Genomic DNA, 23076 nt, shown 5'->3' with positions numbered 1-23076 from the left:
CTGCAGCTCTGGGGATGGAGAGCTGGCTGGCAGGTGGAGCTGCCTGCTGGGTTCTCTTGAGTTTGCAGAGGGCTGAATAGCCCTTGCATAACCAGCCCTTGGGGGTTATCATGGGCACGGAGGGTCTGCACATTCATGCCTCATGCAGGGCTGCTGGTCTCATCGTGAGTTCGGGCACCCAGATGCTGGGAGGCCTGTGATGGTTTCGTTCTCTGCCAGCTGTTTTATCTGCCACAAAGCTTCCCTTGAGAGAGTCTTGACTTCCCCCTGCACAACAGCTTTTCTATGCTTGTGTGGCCTTTCCCAGGAGGGGCTGTGGATTCTTTCAATACTAACACTACCTGAACGTACATAACACACACAGAAGACAGGACTCCAAAAACTCACAGAGGAGTGGAATCAAAATATAAGCTTATTGAGGCTGGTGCTGTGGCATAGCTGGTGGAGCTACCGCCTGCAGCACCGGCATCCCATAGAGGCACTGGTTTGAGTCCCGGCTGCTCCACTTGTGGTCCAGCTACCTGGTGATGCACCTGGGAAAGCAGCAGAAGATGGCCTAAGTGCTTGGGCCCCTGCACCCACGTGGCAGACTTGGAAGAAGCTCCTGGCTTCCTACTAGCCCAGCCCTGGCCATTGCAGATGAAACAGCAGATGGAAGATCTCTCTCTGTCTCTCCTTGTATCTCTCGTAACTCTGCCTTTCAAGTAAATAAATAAATCTTTATATATAAAAGCTTATTTTGATGCAAAAAAATTTGAAATCCATGTGTAATGAGTCTTCAAAAAGGATATGAGAAATATTTGTTATTATTTATTATGCATGGATTTCAATTTTTGTATCCAAAATAAACTTCTATTTTAATTGAAATTTCCTCAAATGCCCACAGTGGCCGGGCGTGGGAGAGCAGCAGTTGAAGCTGGGAGCCAGGACACTTGTGCTGACACTGCTGCCTCCCAGGGTCTGCAGTAGCAGGAAGCCGGAGCCAGGACTTGACCCCAGCTGCTTGGACGTGGGACATGGCTGCCTGAACTTCCGGGCTAAGTGCCACAAACTTTTTGAAGTACGCTCCTCTGTGTTTTTTATTGAGTCTTTAAAAATCTTCAGGGCTTGGTTCAGGAGGGTTGTTCTTTCTTTGCAGCTTTGGAAAAGGCTCAGAAAGATGGGCTGGCTTTCTCTGGCTCACGCAGCTGGTAGGCAGCAGAGCCAGGGTTGTCACCGGGCGTGGCTGCCTCTTTCCTCTGCCCTGGGCTGCAAGGACCCATTGTGATCTCCCTGGGTGTTGCGGTTGATTTCTCAACAATGTTGCAGTGAATTGGTTTCTGAGAGGAGGAGCGTGGTGGGGGCAAGAGGCGCGGAGTCACCACACAGACCCCAGGAGTCGGGTGAAAGTGGGCTTGAGGCGAGCAACCCGCAGACTCATTTATTACAGTTGGAACAACATCTTATATAGCCAAGACCAGCCAATCTGGTCAAGGGGTGGTCTATGCCCCAACCAATCGCAGCCTGTTGCCAGGCAGGCTCCATTGCCAGGTGGGTTTCAAAGCCATTCCTGAGTAACTGATGCTTTCTTGCCAGTGGCCACCTTGGCATGGCCTTCTCATTCCACCACACCTGGGCAGTGCGTGCACACCTTCCTCCTCGGGCTCCCAGAGGCAGAGCTGGCGGCTGGGGAGACGGCAGTGGGAGAGGAGTGCGCCCTGCTCAAGTGACCATCCCTCTCTTCTGTCTGACAGCGCTGGTGGCCTCGGTTTACCCTCGGAAGCCGCAGGCTGTGGAGCGGCACGTGCTTCCTGTCCTCTGGCACTTCTTGAACAGTGTGCCGGGGAGCAGCGTCCTGCCCAGGCACGGCGGCAGCGTTGGCGCGGTGGTGTGCCGGCTCACTGGGAGCCTGCGGGAGCAGATGGGCTCCCGCCTGCAGGACTCGGCCGCCGGGCAGCCAGAGCACGTCGTCAAAATGCTGCAGCACCTCCTGGACGCGACCCCCACGGCGGGCAGCGGCAGGGTCGCCAGCAGAGAGCTGCCACTCGGCGGCAAGGCAACGGGCAGCTGACGGCCCTTCCAGCTGCGGGAGAGATGGGTCTGAAACGGGCGATTAATATTTTTATCTTATTTTATTTTTCTGATGTCATCATCTCCCGGCCTACCTTCCCCCTTAGAGTTCCAGATGTATACAGTATATTTTGAAGTAGAAATAAAAGAAATGCTATTTTTCTAAGGTTTTATTATCTTGCACTGGAAACAATATTTATTCACATATTGGAGACACAGAATCTCTGTCTTTCTCTCACACAGTGTTTGCATCACTGGTTCACCCTCCAGCAAGAGTAAGAGAGGGAGAGGGAGGGGGAGAGAGAGGGAGAGGGGAGGGAGAGGGGAGGGAGAGGACCCTTCCTTCCATCTGTTGGTTCAGTCCTCAAATGCCTGTAGTGGCTGGGTCTGGGAACTGCAATGCTGGGAGCCAGGCACCCATCCAGGTCTCCCACAAGGGTGAACCCAGTTACTTGAACAGTCACCGCTGCCTCCCAGGGTCTGCAGAGCAGGAAACTGGATTCAGGAGCCAGAGGCAGGAATCAAAGCCAGGTAGTCTGGGCATCTTAACTGCTAGGGAAATAGCCACTCTTCTCTTGTACCTTTTTTTTTTTTTTTTTTGGCAGATAGAGTTAGAGAGAGACAGAGAGAAAGGTCTTCCCTCCATTGGTTCACTCCCCAGGTGGCCACAACAGCCGGAGCTGGGCAGATCCGAAGCCAGGAGCCAGGTGCTTCCTCCCGGTATCCTATGCGGGTGCAGGGGCCCAAGCACTTGGGCCATCCTCCACTGCCCTCCCATGCCACAGCAGAGAGCTGGACTGGAAGAGGAGCAACCGGGACTAGAACTGGCACCCGTATGGGATGCTGGCGCCGCAGGTGGAGGATTAACCAAGTGAGCCAGGGCGCCGGCCCCTATCTTGTACCTTTTTAACCTCAGAGAAATTTCCAGTAGCTGGGTTGGGCGCCAACATAATGAAATACAAAAACGGCAACGCTGGTTATGGGGGAGATGGAGATGAGAGCTGTGGAAGAAAAGGGTTGCGTAGATCCACCCATTGCACTGCATTTTGGGGCCGAGTCCCCCGTCTGTGGGCATGGGATGGCTCTCTGGGGGCCCCAGGCTTCTGAGCTGTCATCAAGTCAGTGCCTGATCAGAAGTGAGCGCACCAGACATCCCTGGGGACACCGTGCTTGTGCCTTGCCAACTCCGCAGTGCAGCAGCCTGGTGCTGTGGCAGCCGCCTGTAGGGAGCTGCGGGCTCAGCCGGAGACACAGGGCCGTTGATGCTGTCTGGCTGAATGCCGCCTCCTGACTCTGGAAGTTGCCATTCTGGCTGGTTCTGAAAGGACCAGAGGTCGCTTCACCCTTGGAACACCCTAAGTGGAGGCACTCAGTGGCTCTTGAGCTGCTAGGCGGTATACAGACATCACACGGACCCTGCATTTGCATGGGCTGCTTAAGTCGGCCGTGATGCAACACTGGAGGAGAGGGGGTACAGTGTGGGGAAGCAGGGAGGAGGTGCTGGCTGCTGGGGGAGCAGCCAGTGGGATGGGGCCTTGCGGGGCACTGGAGGTCTGGGGCTCAGGTATGGACACAGTAGGGGTGGCTTTGCCTGGGCGGGGGCCAGTGATGGGTTAACAGCCATGTGACCAGAGATGATTGGAACTCAGCGGTTCTGCAGACACACAGGCAGGCCTGGTAAGACGACGGCTCCCAGGACAGCGCCTTGTCCTTGCCAAGGAAACTGCTCCATTTGGTGACAGACACAGTGAGTTCTCTGGCCGTCTCCACCCCTGCTCCGTGGTCACTCGTCCCTGAGCTGTGACATCAGCTCTACGTCACTGTTCTGAGCCTCCCCTGAGGAAGTCCAACTATAAAGGCACTACAAAAGGTCTGTGGGAAAATGGAGTTCAGTTAAGTTTAGGGGCAGTTGTTATAGTGCAGCGTGTTAAGCTGCGGCCGTTTGCGACGCCAGCATCCCATATTAGTGTCAGTTTGAGTCCTGGCTGCTCTGCTTCTGATCCAGCTTCCTGCTAATGCATTCTGGGGGAGCAGACGATGGCTCAAGTACTTGGGTGCCTGACACCCATGTGGGAGACCTGGATAAAGGTCTCTGGCCCAACCCTGGCCATTGCGGCCATTTGGTCAGTGAATAGCAATGGAAGATATCTTTCGCTCTTGCTCTCACTCTGTTTCTGCCTTTCAAGCAGATTAAAATAAATAAGATTTCTTAAAAAAGATTTATCTTTTGCACTTGAGAGACAGAATTACAGAAAGAGAGAGGGAGAGACAGAAAGAGGTCTTCCATTCACTCTTCAAATGGCCACAAAGGCTGGAGCTGGGCTGATCCAAAGCCAGGAGCCAGGAGCTTCTTCCAGGTCTCCCATACAGGTGCAGGGGCCCAGGCACCTGGGCCATCCTCTACTGATTTCCCAGGCCATTAGCAGGGAGCTGGATCAGAAGTGGGGCAGCTGGGACTTGAACTGGCTCCCATATGGGATGCCGGTGCTGCAGGCAAAGGGTTAACCTACTAGGCCACAGTGCCGGCCCCATAAATAAGCATTTTTAGAAGAGATAAGTTTATGTTGGTGCAAACCCTTTTGAGATCTGTGTGGTTTTTTTCATAAAACGCATTTTCCATGAACTTTTTGGAGACCCTCATTTACTCCTTGTGAGTGCCCACATCTGAGGAAGCCACTGCCCACTGTCTGTGTGGCCTGTGAAGCCAGGCCAGGCCCCTCCCTGTGCCCTGGTGTGACACCCAGCCCTGCCGAGTCATCCTGGAGCCTGGGCTTTTAATAGGTGGCTTAAGTGTGATTTTGAGTAATTCCAGCCCGGTGTGAGCTGCTTCTCACCTGACTGTGACCCCGGCAGGGGCTGCCCCACGGTCACCTGCTCCTTGTTGATTTGACTGAAGCCGGTTAAAGGCCTTCGAGACAGGGACTCATCCAAAGATGCCCGGGAGACGGCTATTAAAAGTTGATAAAGTTTTACACTGTTTAACTGGTTGTGTTTTCTCTCCTGGCAAACTGGCTTGGTTGGGAGGCTTACATTCTGTGCTTGTTAAGATGCTAGAATGGATCAGAATATTTCACGGTTCTTTTTAGAACCTCAGGGACCCTGGGACCTAGAGTTTGGCAGGGATTTTGCAAGTGCACCTTAAGCTCAGTTCTGTGGTCTTCCACGCCCAGTTCCTGCCTTCCATGCCCAGCCTGAAGCCCAGAGCTTCCCGGCCCGTGGCATCTGTGGCCAGCTTCACGGGTGGAGGGGTTGAGGATGGAAAAGCAGAGGATGAATCTTTGCATTGTCCCTTTCTCCTTATTTCAAGTTTTCCTCTAGGGCAGGGCAGCTGAGGGCTTTGCCGGCCACACACACACACACACACACACCCGGCGCTATGTGGCTGGGGAGGTCGTGGGTGGTCCTGCTGCACCTTGGGAGCGCCAGGCTCAGAAAAGGGGAGAGGGCCGGCGCCTTGGCTCACTTGGCTAATCCTCCCCTGCGGTGCCGGCACACCAGGTTCTAGTCCCGGTCCGGGCGCTGGATTCTGTCCCGGTTGCCCCTCTTCCAGGCCAGCTCTCTGCTGTGGCCCAGGAGTGCAGTGGAGGATGGCCCAAGTACTTGGGCCCTGCACCTGCATGGGAGACCAGGAGAAGCACCTGGCTCCTGGCTTCAGATCAGCGCGGTGCACCAACCGCAGCGGCCACTGTGGAGTGAACCAACGAAAAATGAAGACCTTTCTCTGTCTCTCTCTCACTGTCCACTCTGCCTGTCAAAAAAAAAAAAAAAGGGGGGGGGGGCGCAGGAGTGACCTTGTCTGGGCCTGCTGGGGAAGCTTGTTCCCAGAGCCAGGCTGCGCTGCGGCTGGGCCACCCCGTCCTGTCCTTGGCTGTGTGTGTGTACCAGGACCTGCTCTCTGGAAGCTGGGGTTTGGGGTAGGAGTTCGGCCTCCCCTGCGATTCCCCACCCCCACCCCCCAGCCAGAATCCTGGAAAGCATGGAGCCGAGTTTCTGAGATTTCAGCAAACTCTGCCTGCGGGCCCTGCCTCTTATCTGATTTTCTGTTTTTCATTTCCTTCCTTCCAAGATAATAACAGTTCTTCCATTCTCTGCGCTTTGGAATCAGCTGGCAAGATTTTAAAAAAAAAAAGTACTCTTATCAGGCCATTCTCCCAAGGGATTTTAATTCAATTGGTTGAGGGTGGGCATAGGCAGCTATTTCTTTCTTAAAAACTTAAAAAAAAAAAAAGCCTGTGGGTGATTCCAACAGGTGGCTAGATTCAGAAACCACAGGAAAACGGGGCTCCTGGCCCACCAGCTCCCCTCCCCGCAGCTCCGGGCTGTCCTGGGTTAGGACAGGGCCTGGGGCACAAACCCAGCACCGAGTTAAGGAAGGCCTGGCAGGTGGTGTTGGCTTTGGATCCTCTGTGCACCTGCCTGATTCTCACCATGCTTATGGAGCCTGTGTGGGGCGGGGCCTCGCTGCGCCTCAGCCTGGCTGCCGTGAAGGCTGAGAGAACTCTTGGGAAGTCCCTAGCACAAGGCCAAGGGCGCAGGGAGCCCCAGGTCAGTGCTGGCCGCAAGGTTTTGTGGCCATCGCTTTAGGAGCTGTTAGCAGCGGGGCTTGTGTGGGCTCTGCCGCCTCCGGAGTCGGGAAGGGAGGGAACAAGCTGGGGTTCTTGGAGCAGAGCCTGGCTCAGCCTGTGCTGGCTGCTCTCCTCTGGGACCTGAGGGCTGGGGTCTCCCCTTTGGAGCAGGTGCCTGTCCCACCGCAGGAAAAAACCCGGATGCTCCTCTCCCTGCAAGGCTACTCCATGCTGCCTGCTCCTCTCCCCTCCTGCTTCCACTTGCCCTGCAGGAGGCAGGGTGACTATCGGGGAGCAGAGCTGCCTTCTGCCGGGGGCCTTTCCCCTGCACTGCGGCTCAGTGCTGCCACAGGAAGGGAAGGGGGCGATGGTGAGGGCGAATCGTCCTCCTGGGTGGAGAGATGGAGGCCCAGGAAGAGAAGATGGAGGGGAGGCAGTCTCCAAGGTCAGTGTCTACGCAGTTCCTGGTCTGTCATTCTTCTCGACGTCTTATAGGGAAAGCAGTGTTTCTTCTATTTCCTGATGGGGGAAACCTGGCCTCGGAGGGGTGTGGTGAGTGGCCCTGGCCAGTGGGCAGGGTCACCTGGAGTCCTGGGTGAGCAGGTGGGCCTGCATTTCCAGAAAGCTCCAGGTGATGTCGCTGTTGCAGGGCGCACATCCTGGAAGTCAGACCTAAGACACAGCTGGAAGAGGGCTGGGGCTGGGGGCTCAGGTCTGTTAGACCTCAAAACCCTGACCTTCCTACCTGGGATGCTCTATGGCTCCCAGATGGTTACTCCCCTGGGGCACTCTGCCCCTGTGAGAGGACCAGCCTGAATCCCACAGCTCCCCGGCCGCAGGCTGGTCCCAAGGCACAGAGGGTGTGTTTGGTGGGGTGTGACCATCACGACCTGCTGTGGGCACAGCCGCAGGAGAAAAGCGCAGACCTCCCACGGCTGCTGCAGCGAGGCAGCAGCCTAGCAGCGTGTGTTTCGACAGAGACCCAAAGGCAGGCAGAGAGGGGAGTACTGCCGCGTAGGTGGTTAAAATGGCGTCAGGTATGCGGGATTGGAGGCTGCGGGGAAGGTGCAGGCACAAAGCGTGGACTGGGGCCACTGACAGCAGCACCAGCTACCGGGTTTCCAAGTCAGAACCTCAGCCGCTCTTAGCAGCCACCACTGAGACCCTGTGCCGCAGTCTCAGTGGTTGTGAGGGGCCCTGTCTGGCTCATGCCTGGGAATCGGCATCACCCATGTTGTCGGTGAGAAGACTTGCTTGGGGAAAGTGGTGGTGGGGGCACAGGGAGACAGGGACAGGCGCTTGTTAAAACCTCAGCTTTCTGGTCTCACCAGTGCATTTGCCTGGGGAGACGGGGGCCAGGACATCTGTCAGTCATCACACAGCCCCATGACTGCTAAGCTGCAGCAGGTGGGAGGAGAAGTGTTCCCAGCTGGGCTCCTGTTTGGAGCTGGCCTCTGGGGTTATTTCAGGGACTGTTCCGGCGTGGCTGTGGGCGGTCGCCTGGTGTTTTGGACCAGAAAGCTGTAATGTTTGAAGGTTTGTTTTGTTTTAACCACGGCTTGGTAATTACCTCTCTGTGGGTTGACAGCTGCTATTAGCATTACCTTGGGTTCTCCTTGACAGTTTTTACATCCAGAGAGTGATCTGTGTCGGAAGCTAAGAACTAAACAATAGCTTTAAAAAGCTACCAGGCTTCATCAACACAGCCGATCCTGTCCTTTTGCAAAGCAGAAAACAAGTGCCAGCTAAATAATTCTCGTCCAGGCAGTTCGCTCCCCGGGACTGTGTCATTTCTGTCTCAGCCATGGGGGTTCACGCTTGGGGGCTCTGAAATGAGGAGCTGTTTCCCGAAAGAGCTGTGCCTGCTCCAGCGGCACCCGCGCCTGGAAGCCCACTTCAAAGGTTGGTGGCAATGAGGAGCAAAGAGTTTTTTGCAAAGTGTTTATTTTTTAAAACGTTTTAAAGATTTATCTTTATTTGAACGGCGGAGTTACAAAGAGAGAGGGAGAGAGAAAGATCTTCCATCTGCTGGTTCACTCCCCAAATAGCTACAATGGTTGGGGATGGGCCAGGCCGAAACCAGAAAACAGGAACTCCATCAGGGTCTCTCACATGGATGGCAAGGCCACCTTCTGCTGCTTTGCCCAGGCTCGTTAGCAGGGAGTGGAATTGGAGGCAGAGCAGCTGGGACTCGAACCGGTAATCTGACAGGGGACGCTGCTGTCACAGGCAGCAGCTTCACCTACTGTGCCACACTGCTGGCCTCTCGTCTTAGTGTTAGAAATAGCAGTATGTGTGTGGTGTGTGGTGGAGGAGTAGTTGAATTTTATGGAGAGGATTATTATTATTTTTAATTTATTTTTAAGGATTTTTTTATTTTTTTATTTTTTTATTTTTTATTTTTGACAGGCAGAGTGGACAGTGAGAGAGAGAGGGAGAGACAAAGAGAGATCATCCATACACTGGTTCACTCCCCAAATGTCTACAATGGCCAGGCCTGGGCCAGAATGAAACCAGGGACTTCTTCCAGGACTCCCATGTGGATGGCAGGGAGCCAAGGACTTGGGCCATCCTCTGCTGCTTTCCCATCCCAGGCGAAATAACAGGAAGCTGGATTGGAAGTGGAGCAGCTAGGACACAACTGGTGCCCATGTGGAATGCTGGTGTTCCGACACTGGCCCCAGGATTATTGTTTTTAAAGGTTACTTTGGGCATTCTGAGTTTCTTTCCAAACTTGTTTAGGAGGAGTGGAGAAAATTGCAGCTAGTCTTTGTTTGGACATGAAAAAGAACCTCCTATTTGTAAATGCTGGAGAAAATGGGGGAAGCTTTCCCAAAGAGGACTGTGGTGTCTCCGTGTAGGGCGGTCTCTCTGGAGTCATTCAGAGACTGCTTGCAGCAGGTGTTGGCACTAAGGATGGCCGAGGGCTCGCAGGTCTGTGCTGGCATTAGCTGGCGATGCTTCGGAGAAATGCATTTACCATCTCCCAGCCTCATTTTTCCTTTGTAAACAGTACTACAGTAATACTTGCTTTGTTCATAATATCACTGGATTTCCCCCTTGAATATTCAATGAAACAATGTAGATAATTCTGTTCTGAAAGAGTAGAGGGTTACCTAGAGAGAAAAGGCGGCATCGCCCTTGACCCTGGCCATGGCCTGAGTTTTCAGGAGCCACTGAGAGTCGGCGCTGAGCACCTGTCCCACTGACAGATGGCCTCTGACTCAGTGTGGGAACGGGTGAGACTCCGGCTTTATGTGTGTTTTTCCCATTCAGTGCACTTGGCATCTGTACTTGTGATTGCAAGCAAAATGTTTGAAGTCTTTTCTTTTCACTTCGGAAGACACAGAAACCTTCAAAGCAGGAAGTCGATTCCGTGGTGACTCTGACAGCTGCTTTCAGCTTCCGCTACGGATCAAGGCCCAGCTCTGAAATGAGGGGAAACACTACCGACTCCTCTCTTTATCAGAATCTTAAAGTGCAGAGATGAACGTTTAACGAGGTAGTGAGTTCAGCTCTCCACGAGGGCCCGCAGGGATGGCTGGGGAGGGACAGGTGTGCATTGTCTTGTGGATGACAGGTAAGCAGGCCGGCATGACTGGCACCGCCTTACAGGTGGCACAGGTGTCAGGACTCAGGCTCCCGTTCCCCGGTTCCGCCCACCAGGGGTGTGGCTGCCTCTGACAGCCAGTGGGCAGTGGCACCTTCACCCAGGCCTCCTTTCTTTCTCTTCCTGTCTTTTGTTCTTTTTCCTCCAACATTCGGTTTTGTCTGAGGATAGGGCTGAGTCCTGTCCACGCTACTCCTGCAGCCGGAACAGGTGGCTGGCTGGTGAGCTAGGCTTCCAGCGTGTCTGGGATGACATCATTCAGAACCTGGGGCGGGGCTAGACCAGCAGCACGCCACAGCCATCCCATGCAGGGCCCACCGACTATCGGTGAAGTTACTTTCTGAAGTCCACGGGTTTAATCAAGCCGAAGCACCCAGAGCCCTCCATAAAATTGAATTAGAGTGCTGAGCGGATTAACTGTTTACTCCTCTTGGTGTGCAATGCATCTTTAATTACCTTTCATAAAAACGTCTGGATGGATTGATGGAACTTTATTTAAACTTTAGGTAGGCACAGGGAGTGGATGATAGTGCAGCGTAACATGTTCTGTTAATACAGGCTGAGGGCGCATTTCCTTTATGGCAATTCCATAGCATCCTTGATGTGGGGCTGCTTAAAAATATATTACCTTTAAAAAGATTTCTTTGGAAGGTGGAGTGGGTGCTTGGCAGTCTGTAAACACTCAACCGACAAACACCACAACACATAAAATTCACTCCCACGATATATGCAAAACACTGGTTTATTTTAGAAAAGTAATATTTCTCCAAATCCCCTTCATCCACATTGCAGGATTTATGAACCAAGTCTCATCAAACGTTAGCCCTTCACAACGAAAGGAAAGCCTCTTTGGTCTGTCTGCCCTGTGTGTTCTATCAGCGTGGATTTTTCTAGGTTCTAAACCGGGCAGGTGATGCAAGGAAGGACAAGAGACTCCGCTCAGCATAAACAATGGCACCGACCCAGGCTGCATTTCATCTGGGAGACTGTATTTATACTTGCAAAAAACTATCACTGTTCTGCCACAATATTAGATTTTTTTTTTCTCCATGGATCCTTTTGATGGAACCAGAAAATTGTGTTTTCCTCATGGGGCCGATCTGTTTGCTACGTTACTGATGTGCTGGGGTGGGGGGAGGCTGGGCTCCTATCCCCCTTCCCCCCATAGCCCTGGGGTCCACGTGGATACGGAGGGTGAATGGAAGGCTCCACACTCCCGGGAAGGCTTTGGTCCAAACACCAAGTGGGAGTCACGGCACCCCTCGGACTGAGCTGTGGGATCTCCACCTCGTCTTACGCCCCACACTCCTTCTGGGTTTCTAACTCTGTGAACACAATGTACAGCCCCACGTCCTTCATGGCTCCATGGTGTTGCCTTAATTAACGATAGCAGCAGCCATAAAGACAAGAGCTGTCCTCCCTTCGCCCCTGAGCTGAGGGAGTGGAGTGGCCAGCAAGGATCAGGTTCTTGGGTGGACGGGGGGACAGTGGGCAGGAGGGGCCACCTGAGAGGCTGTGGAACGGAGCTCGAGCACGTGGCCACCAGCCACGCGCCTTCCAAGGCAGAGCCATCGCCAGGTGCCACAAACTGTCCGTTTGGTGGTTTCATTTCTTTTGCACGTAGTCCAAGTCCCATGGGACTTCAGCTAAGCCTGGTGGCTAGTGCAGCAGTCACAAAGCACACCCTTGACCCACCGCTCCCGTGCCAGCTCAGCGCTGCCTTCCCTTTGCCTTTCGTTGCCCCCAGCTCCTTGGCCTGCGTGACCCCACCCCATCTGCCCTGGTCCTGGAAGCTGACGAGAGATTCCCACAGCTCTTGGGTCACTGGGCCACACAATGGCCACATTGGCTGATTGCGGCCTGGGCCTCTCATGACGTCACGTGCAGGGACGCTCTCGGTGGATGTAGAGGGGTAAGGAGGCCTCCTGGGCTGCCCCAAGCTGAGGGCAGTCGCCCAGGGTGCTGCTGTCCCCTCCTGTCACCTGCACCATGGCCGGGGGCATGTGTGCTGCTGCTTCCCGGCCTAGCCTGCAGGACAGGTGACTTCTAGTACCGGGGGCCTCCTGCCACGCAGAGTCCTTGGGGGCAGCAGCGGTCCATCCAGACTCTTCCAGGAGTTGTCTCTGACCCCTCTATGTGGGAACAGCTACTGGTTTCCAGGTGCCACCTCTAGCTTCCATTGCCCCCGCAGGGGGCACTCAGCCCCCTCAACCCAGCCCCGCCCTGTGCACGAGGCCCTCTAAGGAGGGAGGCCTCCTTGGTGACTCGGCTCGCCTCCACCCAGGGCTCATCTGCTCTGCCTCATAGCCTGGTCACCCCCATGGTGACACCCCCCAGGCACCCCCACTTTCATCCCCTTTGTCCTGTTTCCCTGCAGCTGAGGGCTACCGTGCTGCTTTGGGCCACCAAGGATTATGCTCCTAAACCGTAGCACAGGTCAGGGTCCGCTTCCAGTCTGCCGCAGAGCCGGCTACCTGTGAGCTGGAGCTCAAAACTACCCATGCTGCTTGCCTCCTGCTGGCTCCCCCAGGGTCCTCCCTGTGCTACCCGCGCCGTCAAATCCCCCATTTAGGGAGAGCACCAGACAGCCATCAAGCAAGCTTCCTGAGCCTGGCTTACTGCCACACACTTGCCTTACCCCCGTCCCACCTTGGTGGCCGCAGCCCAGTGGTCCCCAGCTGCTGCACCTGCTGGCCTGGCTGAAGTCAGGGCAGCCCCGGAAGTGAACGTGAGCATGTGGCTGGGTATATATAGATGTTTCCCCTAGGAGCCGTGGGTTGTGACCCCTCTTGGTTGTTTAACCAGCTATACTTTGGGTGCCTTCACCCCCATTTTGATAACTGGACAAGCCAGGGTAGGATTCATTTACTCCCTCCTGGGGGAGGGAGCCTGAGTGCCTGGGACCCAAGGTTCCATGTTCTTGAGCCCATGATGTATTTGAAAAGAAAGGATTTGAGGCCTGTCATTTCCCAAGTTCAAGAAGTCTGCTTTGCAGCAGATCTGGAGGTCCTACTCCATGCCGGTGGGTGAGAATTCTCGTCTTTTGACAACCCACTGAGCAGGCACTGAATCACCCAATTAGTGCAAATTCTTTCCCAAACAGAAAGCACTCCACAGCCTCCCATGGAAACATTGCAAGAGCTGCAGTGAATGACGAGCTCTTTGGCGGAAGCAGGTTTTTGGCATGCACGACCCTTCTTCGCTTTAAAATCAACTCTAGCAGAAGTTCTGCCGATGACCTGGGAGCACGCTTGGCCAAGAAGCCCCGGGGGCGGGGAGCGGGGAGGCAGCCAAGCGAGTTCCTGTGGGCTCCGGCGCCTACAGGGTGCGGGGACCAGGCCAGCCTGTCTGGGAGGCTTACTTTACCCACTCAGCAGAGAAACATGTGGGTGTGTAGGACGGCGCTGGGGCTGCAGGCTGCAGCCTCCCGTGGGCTGGAAGCTTTCTGTCGTTAACAGCGGGGCCGGCCTTGGGAAGCAAGAGGGGAAGAAGGGGGAGTCCCAGTGTTCTCATCGCCACCCAGTCTCTCGTGTCCGGAGCTACTAGCCAATTAGCTAGTGGACAGTGAGAGAGAGAGACAGAGAGAAAGGTCTTCCTTTTGCCATTGGTTCACCCTCCAATGGCTGCTGTGGCCTGCACGTTGCACTGATCCGATGGCAGGAGCCAGGTGCTTCTCCTGGTCTCCCATGGGGTGCAGGGCCCAAGCACGTGGGCCATCCTCCACTGCACTCCCGGGCCACAGCAGAGAGCTGGCCTGGAAGAGGAGCAACCGGGAAAGAATCCGGTGCCCCGACCGGGACTAGAACCTGGTGTGCCGGTGCCGCAAGGCGGAGGATTAGCCTATTGAGCCACGGCGCCGGCCTCCAATTAGCTTCTAAACCAAGATCTTAACGAGCCTGTCATGCTGTGCCGTGATTTAACCTTAAAAACACAAAACCTTCCAGCCATTTGTGCAACTGGGTGTGCTTTGGCAGATGGAGTGATGGGATAACCATGGGCAATGAAACGTACTGAAAAGAGCATCGATTCCAGATACACCCACGCATGGTTTTGCTCCACGTCTTCTCAGCCGTATGACCTCAGGCAGGACTCTCGGGGGAGCCCCACCCCCAAGAATCTTCAGCTTCCTTATCTGCAAAACTGGGGAATGTGGTCTAGCTCATTCAGCGTTGTGAGGATTTAATAATTCCATGGAGCTAGCCCAACCCCCAATCAAGTGTGCCGATTAAGTGTGCAATAAATGACCCCTCCCCCCAAAGGAAGGCTGGCACTTGAGGCATTAAAGAGTTTTCGCGGCAGGGTCCAAAGTTCTGCTGGACTTCTGCACCCCAAGGCAGGCCGGGATCTCAGTCTGAAGATGGCGATTGTTTAAAACCGGGCAGCGCCCCTGCGAGGCCATGCCAGGACCCCTCAGGGGGAGCTGTCCACCCACCATCTCTGCCGCCTGGGGTGACTGGCATCAGTGTGACCCCACTGGCCAGCCCGTCGGGACACCTCCTTCTGCCTGGGGTTGTGGCTCCGGCTGGGGTTTGTCCTGGACACGGCCGGTGCGGGTCTCCGGCTGCAGCCCGTGGCCCAGCACACAGAGCTCTGGGGGAGATGCACGCCTGCTGCCACCGCCCTGCAGTTCTGGGCCACAGGGGCCGCCCCAAGGCTCTGCGTCCTGCTTGGGGCTCTCCTCACCGCTGCTGCAGAGAGAAAGGACGAGGACCGATCAGACGCTGCTCTGCTGGTCCTCCTGGCTCCTCCCCCTCCCTCCCCCACCCTCCCAGGCACCTGTCCTATCAGGCCGGGAGTGGTTGGGCACCGTGGGAACCGGGCTGTGGGCTCTGGTGCTCGGGCTGACAGGTGGAGTCCTGAACCCTGCTGCCCTGAATAAAGCAACTTGCTCAGGAGCTCCGGAGCCGGGCTCTTACTTTGGTTCTGTCTCTAAAGCGCTTCTTGTTTAATAAAGGGCTGAGCTTAGCTGGTTGGATGAAAAACAACAACGAGAAATGGCGAAGACCAAGCCAGCTCTGCCAGCTGCCACGCTTTTCCTGCACACAGCCAAATAGAAGCCGCTTGGCCCAGCCTCAGCCCAGTATTTGGCTGGAGTGAAACGCCCCAGCTGCTGGGTGGCCGCGGGCAAGGGGGGCTGTGAGTGCGGAGGGGCCCCCGTGTGGTCGTCAGTGTGACCACGCATGCTTTGGGAGCTCAGCAAGGAGGGTTGTCACAAGCACAGGTTAAGCCGGCTAGAAGGGGGACCATGCTGGCTGTAAGCTTTGCAGGCAGCCTTGGTTCCTGGGTGGAGGCTGGAGTCTAACTGCCTGAGTCTAGCTGCCTATGGCCTTTCCAAAGGCCAGTTGTGTGCCCTGCAGCTTGTCAGAATCCCTCTGAGTCTCAGTGCCCTTCTTTGTAGCACGGAAATAATCGTGGCACCCATCTCGTGGGGCGCTCACAGGCATCCATACTGGCTGCAGCGTGCCAGGAAGCAGCCAACTGAACCCTGGTGCTGCTTTGCAGGATGAACTGGGACCCCTCCATTGCACCACAGGTGGGCACCGGGGCTTGGAGAGCTGGGCCTCCATTACAGAGCTTGCTTGCCTCAGGCCCAGGCCAGGAGCCTCGCTCCCCCCATCCTGGACCAGAAGGCCTGTCTCTCTCCTCTGACAGCACGGTCTTGCCCATGGCATGAGCTTTACAGCCAGTGGGCCCAGCTCTGCACAGGTGGGCTTACCTGGGGCGCCGCCCCAGCAGGAGGGCAAATTTGCATTTGGATCTGAACAAGATCTGGGACCAGCACATGTCACGGCTGTCCAGGGAGGACCAGTCTCATCCACATCAGCTTCTGGCCCCATCCCAGATCCCTGAAGGTGTTCGAGGGCCACAGCGACTTGTGGGCCACAGACCCCACCGTACTTATTTCTCCTGGAGCCCCTGTGGAGCAGGGAAAAGCATTTTTTCCGTGACCTGGCTCTTTGCTTCTCCCCAGCTGGAGCGGCTTGCGGGAAGCAGAGGTGCATACCCGCAGCCTAGAACTGCAGCTCCCCCAACCCCTGTCAGGGATTGCATCTGTGTGCAGCTTGGCCCAGCAGGCTGAGAGCCCCAGTTGTCAGCACATGGCTATGTTTCCACCTCTTGCTGGCACAGCTGGGGAGGCAGGCTGCCCTTCTGCTGCCCTGCTGGTCACTGGGCAGCCTGGCCCAGGCGACAGAGCGAGGACTGCAGTGCAGGCCAGGCAAAGACCAGACGCTCTGCGTTTGGGGCTTGGGTCTGGGCCCTCCTTGACTACACACAGCATTCGGAACCTCGAGACTGGCATCTGTACTCAGGGATCCAGTGCACGCACCACTGTTGGAGCTTGCAGCTGAGCTTCCTGGGGACCATTCTCCATCCCCAGGGCCCTGAGATCAGGAGGGTATAAACAAACATCAGGGGGCCACCACTGTGGCACAGCAGGTTGAAGCCCTGGCCTGAAACACCAGCATCCCATATGGGTGCCAGTCCTAGTCCCGCCTGCTCCTCTTCCTATCCAGCTCTCTGCTGTGGCCTGGGAAAGCAGTAGACAATGGCCCAAGTGCTTGGGCCCCTGTACCCGCATGGGAGACCCGGAAGAAGCTCTTGGCTTCAGATCGGCACAGCTCCGGCCATTGCGGACATCTGGGGAGTGAACCAGCGGATGGAAGACCTCTCTCTCTGTCTCTACCTCTCTCTCTAACTCTGTCTTTCAAATAAATAAACGAATCTTAAAAACAAAAACAAGCATCAGGCTCTTTTCTACAAAGGGGCCTTGGGCCGAGGGTGGGGTGACCAGAAGGAAGTCAAGGCTGCGTGCAGGCCAGTTCACCTGCAAGGCTGCCGTGGCTGCAAGACGCGGTGGGTGTGGCCGTGTCCCTGCAAGTCCCTACTTGGGAAACGGCCCATTCTGGGCAGCCTCTGGCTCCCAGGCACAGCTCCCTAGTGCTGTTTCCTGGGGAGCAGGCTGGCAGACAAAGCAGTGGGCCCTGTGCAGGGGCTCGTGCCCCTGTGGCTGGGGCGCTCCTGCTCTCGGACGCCCACTTTACGCCTGAACATTTCCCATTACTCGCTCACAGTTCGGAATGGCTTAGAGATGTGGTAGTGCCAACGGCAGGGGAATGGGGGTGAGTCATTAGATGACCTTGCACGCGACCTTGGGAGGGCTCCTGCTTATGAATCCTCCTCTTTCTTTCAAGCCACGAGCCCCCCGCCCCCAAGTATTGTAATTTAGGACATAAAACAACCTTTTAGGCTGCTGTGTTCCGAGGAGAAGCCTGAAGAAAGGGCATTATTTTCTTCTTGAACAATTTTATGTTACTTTATTATTGTTCCTGCTGTTTTAAAATGTTAGTGCTTTTAATTAATGCCATTTTATTGTCCCTGTTCTCGCACGCTCTTCTCCTGAAGGGCACAGTTTTAGAAATCTAATAACCGAATAAGTGGCTAGTGTGAGGAATAATGCATTAACATTTATAGAGGTTCTTACACGGAAGCCACCGTGCTGTAGGAAGCTCATTTTAGATTTAAGAAAAGAGCAGTGCTACATTAAGATTCTTGCAAAAAATAATCAATATTTCATTTCTTTCAATTGGCCGGGGAAGTTTATATAACTATTAGAAGGCGCAGCTTTCCTGAGATAGTATCTTTATTTAAAATTGACTGCTGCGTACTTTGTAAAAAAAAAAAAAAAGTGCCCCGTACGCCTGGACAGATTTTGAAGCCTGCAGTCACGTGTCAGCCTGGCAGAAATGAGAACTCTCAGCCGGCAACGCTGAGGAGCAGGGCCCGGGTTGGCTGAGCTTTGTCTGCTCTGATATCAAGACACGTTGATAAGAGTTCGTCTCTGTTAGGCACCAGGTTTACATTTTCTCCCATGTCAGCGTTCTAGAACAGGCCCATGTCCCTGTGTGTTCTGTAAGATACACGCTGGCGGGGACGAGTGCTTCTTTCAGCGCCCCGGCACCTGTGTGTCCAGGCCCTGCTGAGGCCAGTGGCTCGCCGCTCACGGCAAGGCACACACGGCAGGCTCGGCGCTCAGTGTTTGCGTGGAGGTGGAGTGGAGGCAGCGCCTCGCTCACGTGCCACACGTCCAGGACCAGCCGCCCCCAAGGCCTGCTCTGCGGACCCCTGGGTGTCTGCGAGCCCCTTTCAGGGGCCCCCTGAGCTCACAGCCCTTCCCCCACAAGGCTAAGATGTTTCTCGCCCTTTCATTATTCTCTGTGGCTGTGGGGTGGCTTCCCACGTCTGGCTGATGCCCGAGGCCGCCTCGGCCTGGTGACAGAGGAGAGCTGAGAATGATCTTTCTAGTAACCCGGACTTGCACCAGGGCCACTCGTCACAAAATCGCTGATGTGGAAATACGCTTTTCCTGGGAGTGTAGTGCGTGTCAGCGTAGAATGGGCATATTTTTTAAAAAAATAAATATTTCTACACATTTCTCAGTTTTAATTTCTCCTATGCAAAAATTGGTAGATAGAGCCCACACAGAGGTTTTTTTGGGTTCTCAGCACTCTTTAAGGACCAGAGTTTGAGAACCCCCCCCCGGGGGGGGGGCTGGCCCTCGGCAGTGACCCAGCAGCCTGCGGGCTCCAGACGGGGCAGGGCGGGGCAAGTCCTCCCCCCAGGGCTCCCCACTTGCCAGTTAAGGGGCCTGGATCATTGCAAACTTTGTTTCTGCACAGAGCAGGGCTTCCTTCCCATGGAGCTCATCTTCAGGCGCCCGCGTGGGTGGCAGAGAGCTCAGTGGCTCGGAGTGAGGGAGGGCACTGGGATCCCCTCCCTCCCCCACACCTCTCCCCCACCCCCATCACCTCCTCTCTTGGAAACTGCTGGCCCCCCAGCTGCTCAGGACCCATTTGCTCTGCTCCGTTCCAAGGACCTGAAGGGCAGGGACCCAGGCTGCTCCTTACCTGCTCTGGCTGAGCTGGGAATCCCAGGGGGTGCCGGTGGGGCCGGAGCCAGGCAGCTGGAGCTGGAGCCCTGGCTGGCGGTGGGCAGCGGGCCTTCTGATGAAAGGCTGGGGATTGAGGGCACACAGAGCCATTCTCCTCTGGGACCCCGAGCATCCTGGTGGCAGTGATGGTGGGGTGAGCAGGTGGGCTGTTGAGAGAGGCGATCTAGCTTCAAACAGGGAGGAGGTGGCCGGGCAGAAGATGGAACGTGCGTTGCCTGGTGCTTCGGCCGTGGCTGCTTGACTGCCTTCAGAGTCTCCCCTTTCCTTGTGCCCCTGAGAGGGGGACCCTGGGGGCGACGGGGAGGGGGCCGAGGACGGGGAGTTGGCTTCTGGGTGCTGCGTGGGGGGGCTCGCTGGGGGAGGGCTGGGCAGCTTGTGTGGGGGTAGGGGGGAGGTTCGCCTCTTTGTTGGGGGTGGGCTCAGCACCCTGGGGCTCACCGGAGGGCTGGGAGCTGCAGGGCTGAGTGGTGGGCTGGGGGAGCTGTGCGCCGCGGGGGGACTCTGGGCAGGCCTGTGAGAGGCAGGCAGGCTCCGGTGCTTCTTGTCTGCTTGGGGTGCCCAGTGGGCCCTGGGGGGAGAGGTCTTCCTGACCACCGCGGGGCTTCTCTCTCGGCCCGGCCTTGGGGCCTCAGCAGATCGTGGTCCTCGTGGTGGTCTGGCCAGGCTGGGTTCTGAGGTCCTGTTTTGCCCAGACGTGGGGCTGGAGCGGTGCCAGGCGCTGGCCTTCTGGGGGTGCTTGGCGAGGCTTGCAGCCTTCTCTGCTTGTGCGTGACTCTGGGCCCCGCTGGCTCCCTCTGGGTTTGGCTTGGGTGCTGGCGGGTGGTGCAGGTCCAAGGCGGGCCTTCTGGGACTGCAGCTCACCTTGCTGCCTGCTGGCCCCGTGCTGCGGGGCCTGGAGGGGCTGACCGTGCTCTTGCTAGGCAGCACGTCCCTGGGGCCCATGGAGGCTCTTAGCTTCGGGGAAGTGCACGTCCCTCCTGGAGGGCAGGCCCTTCCTAGCCCTGCTCCCCGGGGCTCTGTGGGGGAGCTGCCTGCAGGCACAGTGCTCCCTGGGGGCTCCAGAGAAGCGAATGATGTGTCCATCAGGATTTCCAGGGGTGGTGGGGGGAGAGGCCCTGGGTCCCCCTCGCCCTCCCAGCTCACGTCCTCGCTGTTGGGTTCTTCCGCTGGAGGCAGAGGGGGAAGGGCAGGTGCGAGGGGCCTCCAGGCCATGCCCACTCCAAGAGAGTCTCTGCCTGCTGCTGGAGAAATTTGAGGTTTAGGATACAAAGGGGCAAGACCCCTGTAGATGGGAAATCTAGGAGGCATGATGGGGACCCCCCACTTCCTGAGGAAGGGGCTAGACCCAGGGCTCTTGCTGTCCCCCGGGGGCCTCAGACTCTCGGTGGCACTGAAAGTCTCAATGAGTTTCTTGACCGATGTCCTGGAGGCACAGCCCCTGGCATTCCAGTCCCTGGGCCCCGGGGCCTCGTGGTCCCTCTCGCTGGACCCGGTGGCGTTTGGAAGCTTCTCGGCTTTCCTCTGCCACGGCTGGTCCGCCTCGGGGTGGGGGCTGCACCTCTGCACAATGCCCTTGTCCTGGCTCGGCAGGATGCTGAAGTTCTTGGTGAGGGAGGCCTTGAGCTTGCTGCTGGTGGTGCTGGGGCTGACCCTGCAGCTGTCGCCGGGCCGCAGCACTGCTGCTCTGGGTGGCAGAACCCGCCCCTTGCTGTGACCCTGCCGCTCGGCGCCCAAGGCATAAAAGGCCTCCAGCCTCTGGCTGAGGTCCCACTGGATCCTGCGCAGCTCCTGGAGGGTGGGGTCCTCCATGGGATTCTTGAGACAAGCATCCGACTGGGACCTCCGCTGCCTCTCGGGGGCCCTCCTGCCGCCACTGACCGTGTTAGGCCTTGGTGGGACCACTGTCGCCTCGTCTTCCTCCTCAGCCCAGTCCTGGTGGGCAGAAGGCACAGGGACAAACTTGATCCTCTCACTGATGGCTTCCTTCATCTTCAGAATCATTTCCTGGGCCTGGGGGCTCCTAAGCCTCCTGCAGTGTGGCTGAAAGGGGCTTTTCGGGCTAGCAGGTGATGACCGTGGCCTTGACGGTGGAGCCTTTTCCTGCCACGTGCACGGAATCGTGCCGCTCACTTCCTCCTCCTCCTCTGGGCTGCTGTCCTCAGGCTCGCTAAGGGCTGGAGCTGTCCACTCCCAGCCCTTGGACGGATGTGCTTCTGCTGGGCCCCCACCCCCGGGGGGCTCGCCCAGCCTGCTCTTGCCTGGCTCCAGATGCCTGGGGCTGCTCTTTCCCAGGCTTGTGCTGCAGGGCGCAGGGCTGCTTGCTTCTCGCTGGGCGGCTGGCTGAATCTTTGCCTTAGTTGGTGTTGAGAGTGGGCAGTCCTGGGGTCTGTCTGAGCCCACCCAGCAGGGGTTTTGCTGCCAGGCTTGTCCCGGCAGCCTGGCCTCCGTCTGGGGTAAGATCCTGGACTTCCATTCTGCAGGCTCTGGCGTCAAGTCCCAGCTGCCTTGCCTGCCCAGCTTGTCCACGGAATGCACTGACTCACTGTCGCCGCCGATGCCGCTGTCCTCGGAGCACAGGGGTAGACCCTGCAGCCCAGGGTCTCCACGGCCACCGGCCAGGCTCTCCAGTTGCCCCAGAGCCCTCAGCAGGCGTTCCTCCACCCCCCTCTTGGTGCTCAGCTTGGTTTCCAGGTGGCTTGCCGTGGAGTGGAGGGAGCGGTGGCAGCCCTCCAGGGAGCTGCCGGTGAGCGAGGCCACCGTGCCGTGGAGCGCCTGCAGCCGGCCCACCGTGTACTGCAGCAGCTGCTGCAGGAGATCTGGCTGCTCCTGGGGCTCTCCCTTTCCCAGCGGCCACGCCAGATCCTCCCGGACTTCCTGGAGGAGCTCCTCTCCGCCCTTGGCGATCTCCCCCAGGAGCTGGCTGACCTCTTCGAAGCACTGCAGCAGGAAGCCGAGCAGGGGCTGCAGCAGCTCCCGGGTCTGGGTGGCCCGCTGCACCAGGCACACAACGGCCTCGTACTTGGAGAGGCTGTGGTGCAGGTAGGCGTAGGCTTGCTGGTGGGCCTTCACCAGGGGCTCGGGGAAGTCCACTTTGCCTGCCCACCCAGGAGCAGGCGGGATGGGTTGGCAGCCAGGGCCCTGTTTGCTGGACCCGTGGCATTTTAGCTTCTTTTCCCATTCGGTGGTCTCCTGAGTAGCACTTCTCTCATTGTCCCCCCCTTGCATCCCGTGGCAGGCTGGTGTCTGGAATGAGCCGTCTCTAGCCACGTGGCTTTGGGCTTTGTTCAGCTGGGCTGGGGAGCTTTGGCTGCCTGGGATCAGTTCTGCCTTATCTTTCCTGTTGCCTGAAGCAGGGTCTCTCATGAACTGACCTTGAGCTGTGGTTTGTGTCCTGTGTTTCGGCTGCGCCTCTGCCAGCGTTGTTCGGCAGGACAGGTCCCCCCCAGAGTCATAGCAGGTGGAACTTCTCACCAGCAAAGGGATGGAGCCTCTTTCACTGTCTCCCTGGCGTCCTGGCAAAATGCCTTTGGGCTTTTTCAAAAACTGGATGCCACTCTTTGCCACGCTGTTTACAATGTGTGTGTGTGAAGGTGTGCAGCCCATGGTTTCAGCTTGAAATCATCCTCCACCCCCAACCTTCACGGGCTTCAGGGTCCTATTTGAAGCAGGAGCAAAAGGAAGTGGGTAGCTAGTCCACCTGGGCCGGTCCAGACTGGAGTCCTTTGCAGTTCCCGTGCAGCGTCGTGCGCTTGGAGCCAGGCTTCTTTACTCCTGTGACCCTCTGTGCAGAGGGGCCGGGGCCTGGCATCCTGTTGTCTTTCTGAGTTTCGAAGCCTCTGCTGTTAGTGAGCAGGTACAGGCCTGTGTTTTGCCTGTGTCCTGACAGATGCGGACGGCGAGTG

At 56.8% G+C, this 23076-nt stretch overlaps 2 protein-coding genes across 5 annotated transcripts in view; one reads left to right on the top strand and one right to left on the bottom strand.

Moving 5' to 3' along the window:
* The window catches only part of TOGARAM2 (TOG array regulator of axonemal microtubules 2), a 59622-nt gene extending 57400 nt beyond the window's left edge, over positions 1-2222 (top strand). For 2 of the 3 annotated variants that reach the window (XM_051839916.2, XM_051839897.2), the window contains exon 20: positions 1734-2222. In XM_051839916.2, coding sequence (XP_051695876.2) covers positions 1734-2050 — 317 coding nt within the window. In that variant the 3' untranslated portion in view covers positions 2051-2222. The other variant, XM_051839920.2, reaches the window with a different exon arrangement.
* Positions 2223-12740: 10518 nt separating this feature from the next.
* On the bottom strand, positions 12741-23076 carry PCARE (photoreceptor cilium actin regulator). Of its 2 annotated transcripts, XM_070069288.1 has the most exons (3): positions 19613-23076; positions 19131-19320; positions 12741-14912 (listed from the first exon to the last, which is right to left on the bottom strand). In XM_070069288.1, the coding sequence occupies exons 1-3, from the start codon at positions 22775-22777 to the stop codon at positions 14635-14637; spliced, it is 3633 nt and encodes a 1210-aa protein (XP_069925389.1). In that variant the 5' UTR covers positions 22778-23076; the 3' UTR covers positions 12741-14634. The 2 variants fall into 2 exon arrangements, with proteins under 2 accessions (XP_069925389.1, XP_069925388.1); XM_070069287.1 differs by having other exon boundaries at positions 19131-23076.

Source organism: Oryctolagus cuniculus, chromosome 2 (assembly GCF_964237555.1).
Source record: "Oryctolagus cuniculus chromosome 2, mOryCun1.1, whole genome shotgun sequence".
NCBI classification, from domain to species: domain Eukaryota; kingdom Metazoa; phylum Chordata; class Mammalia; order Lagomorpha; family Leporidae; genus Oryctolagus; species Oryctolagus cuniculus.
This window is presented reverse-complemented; position numbering and strand designations above follow the sequence as displayed.

Bases quoted from the DNA above. Each gene is read 5' to 3' on its own strand.
- PCARE (XM_070069287.1), bottom strand. From the start codon at position 22,777: ATGGGCTGCACACCTTCACACACACACATTGTAAACAGCGTGGCAAAG. The intron at 14,913-19,130 runs GTAAGGAGCAGC...TTCTCTCTGCAG, and splicing joins TCCCAGCTCAGCCAGAGCAG to CAGCGGTGAGGAGAGCCCCA.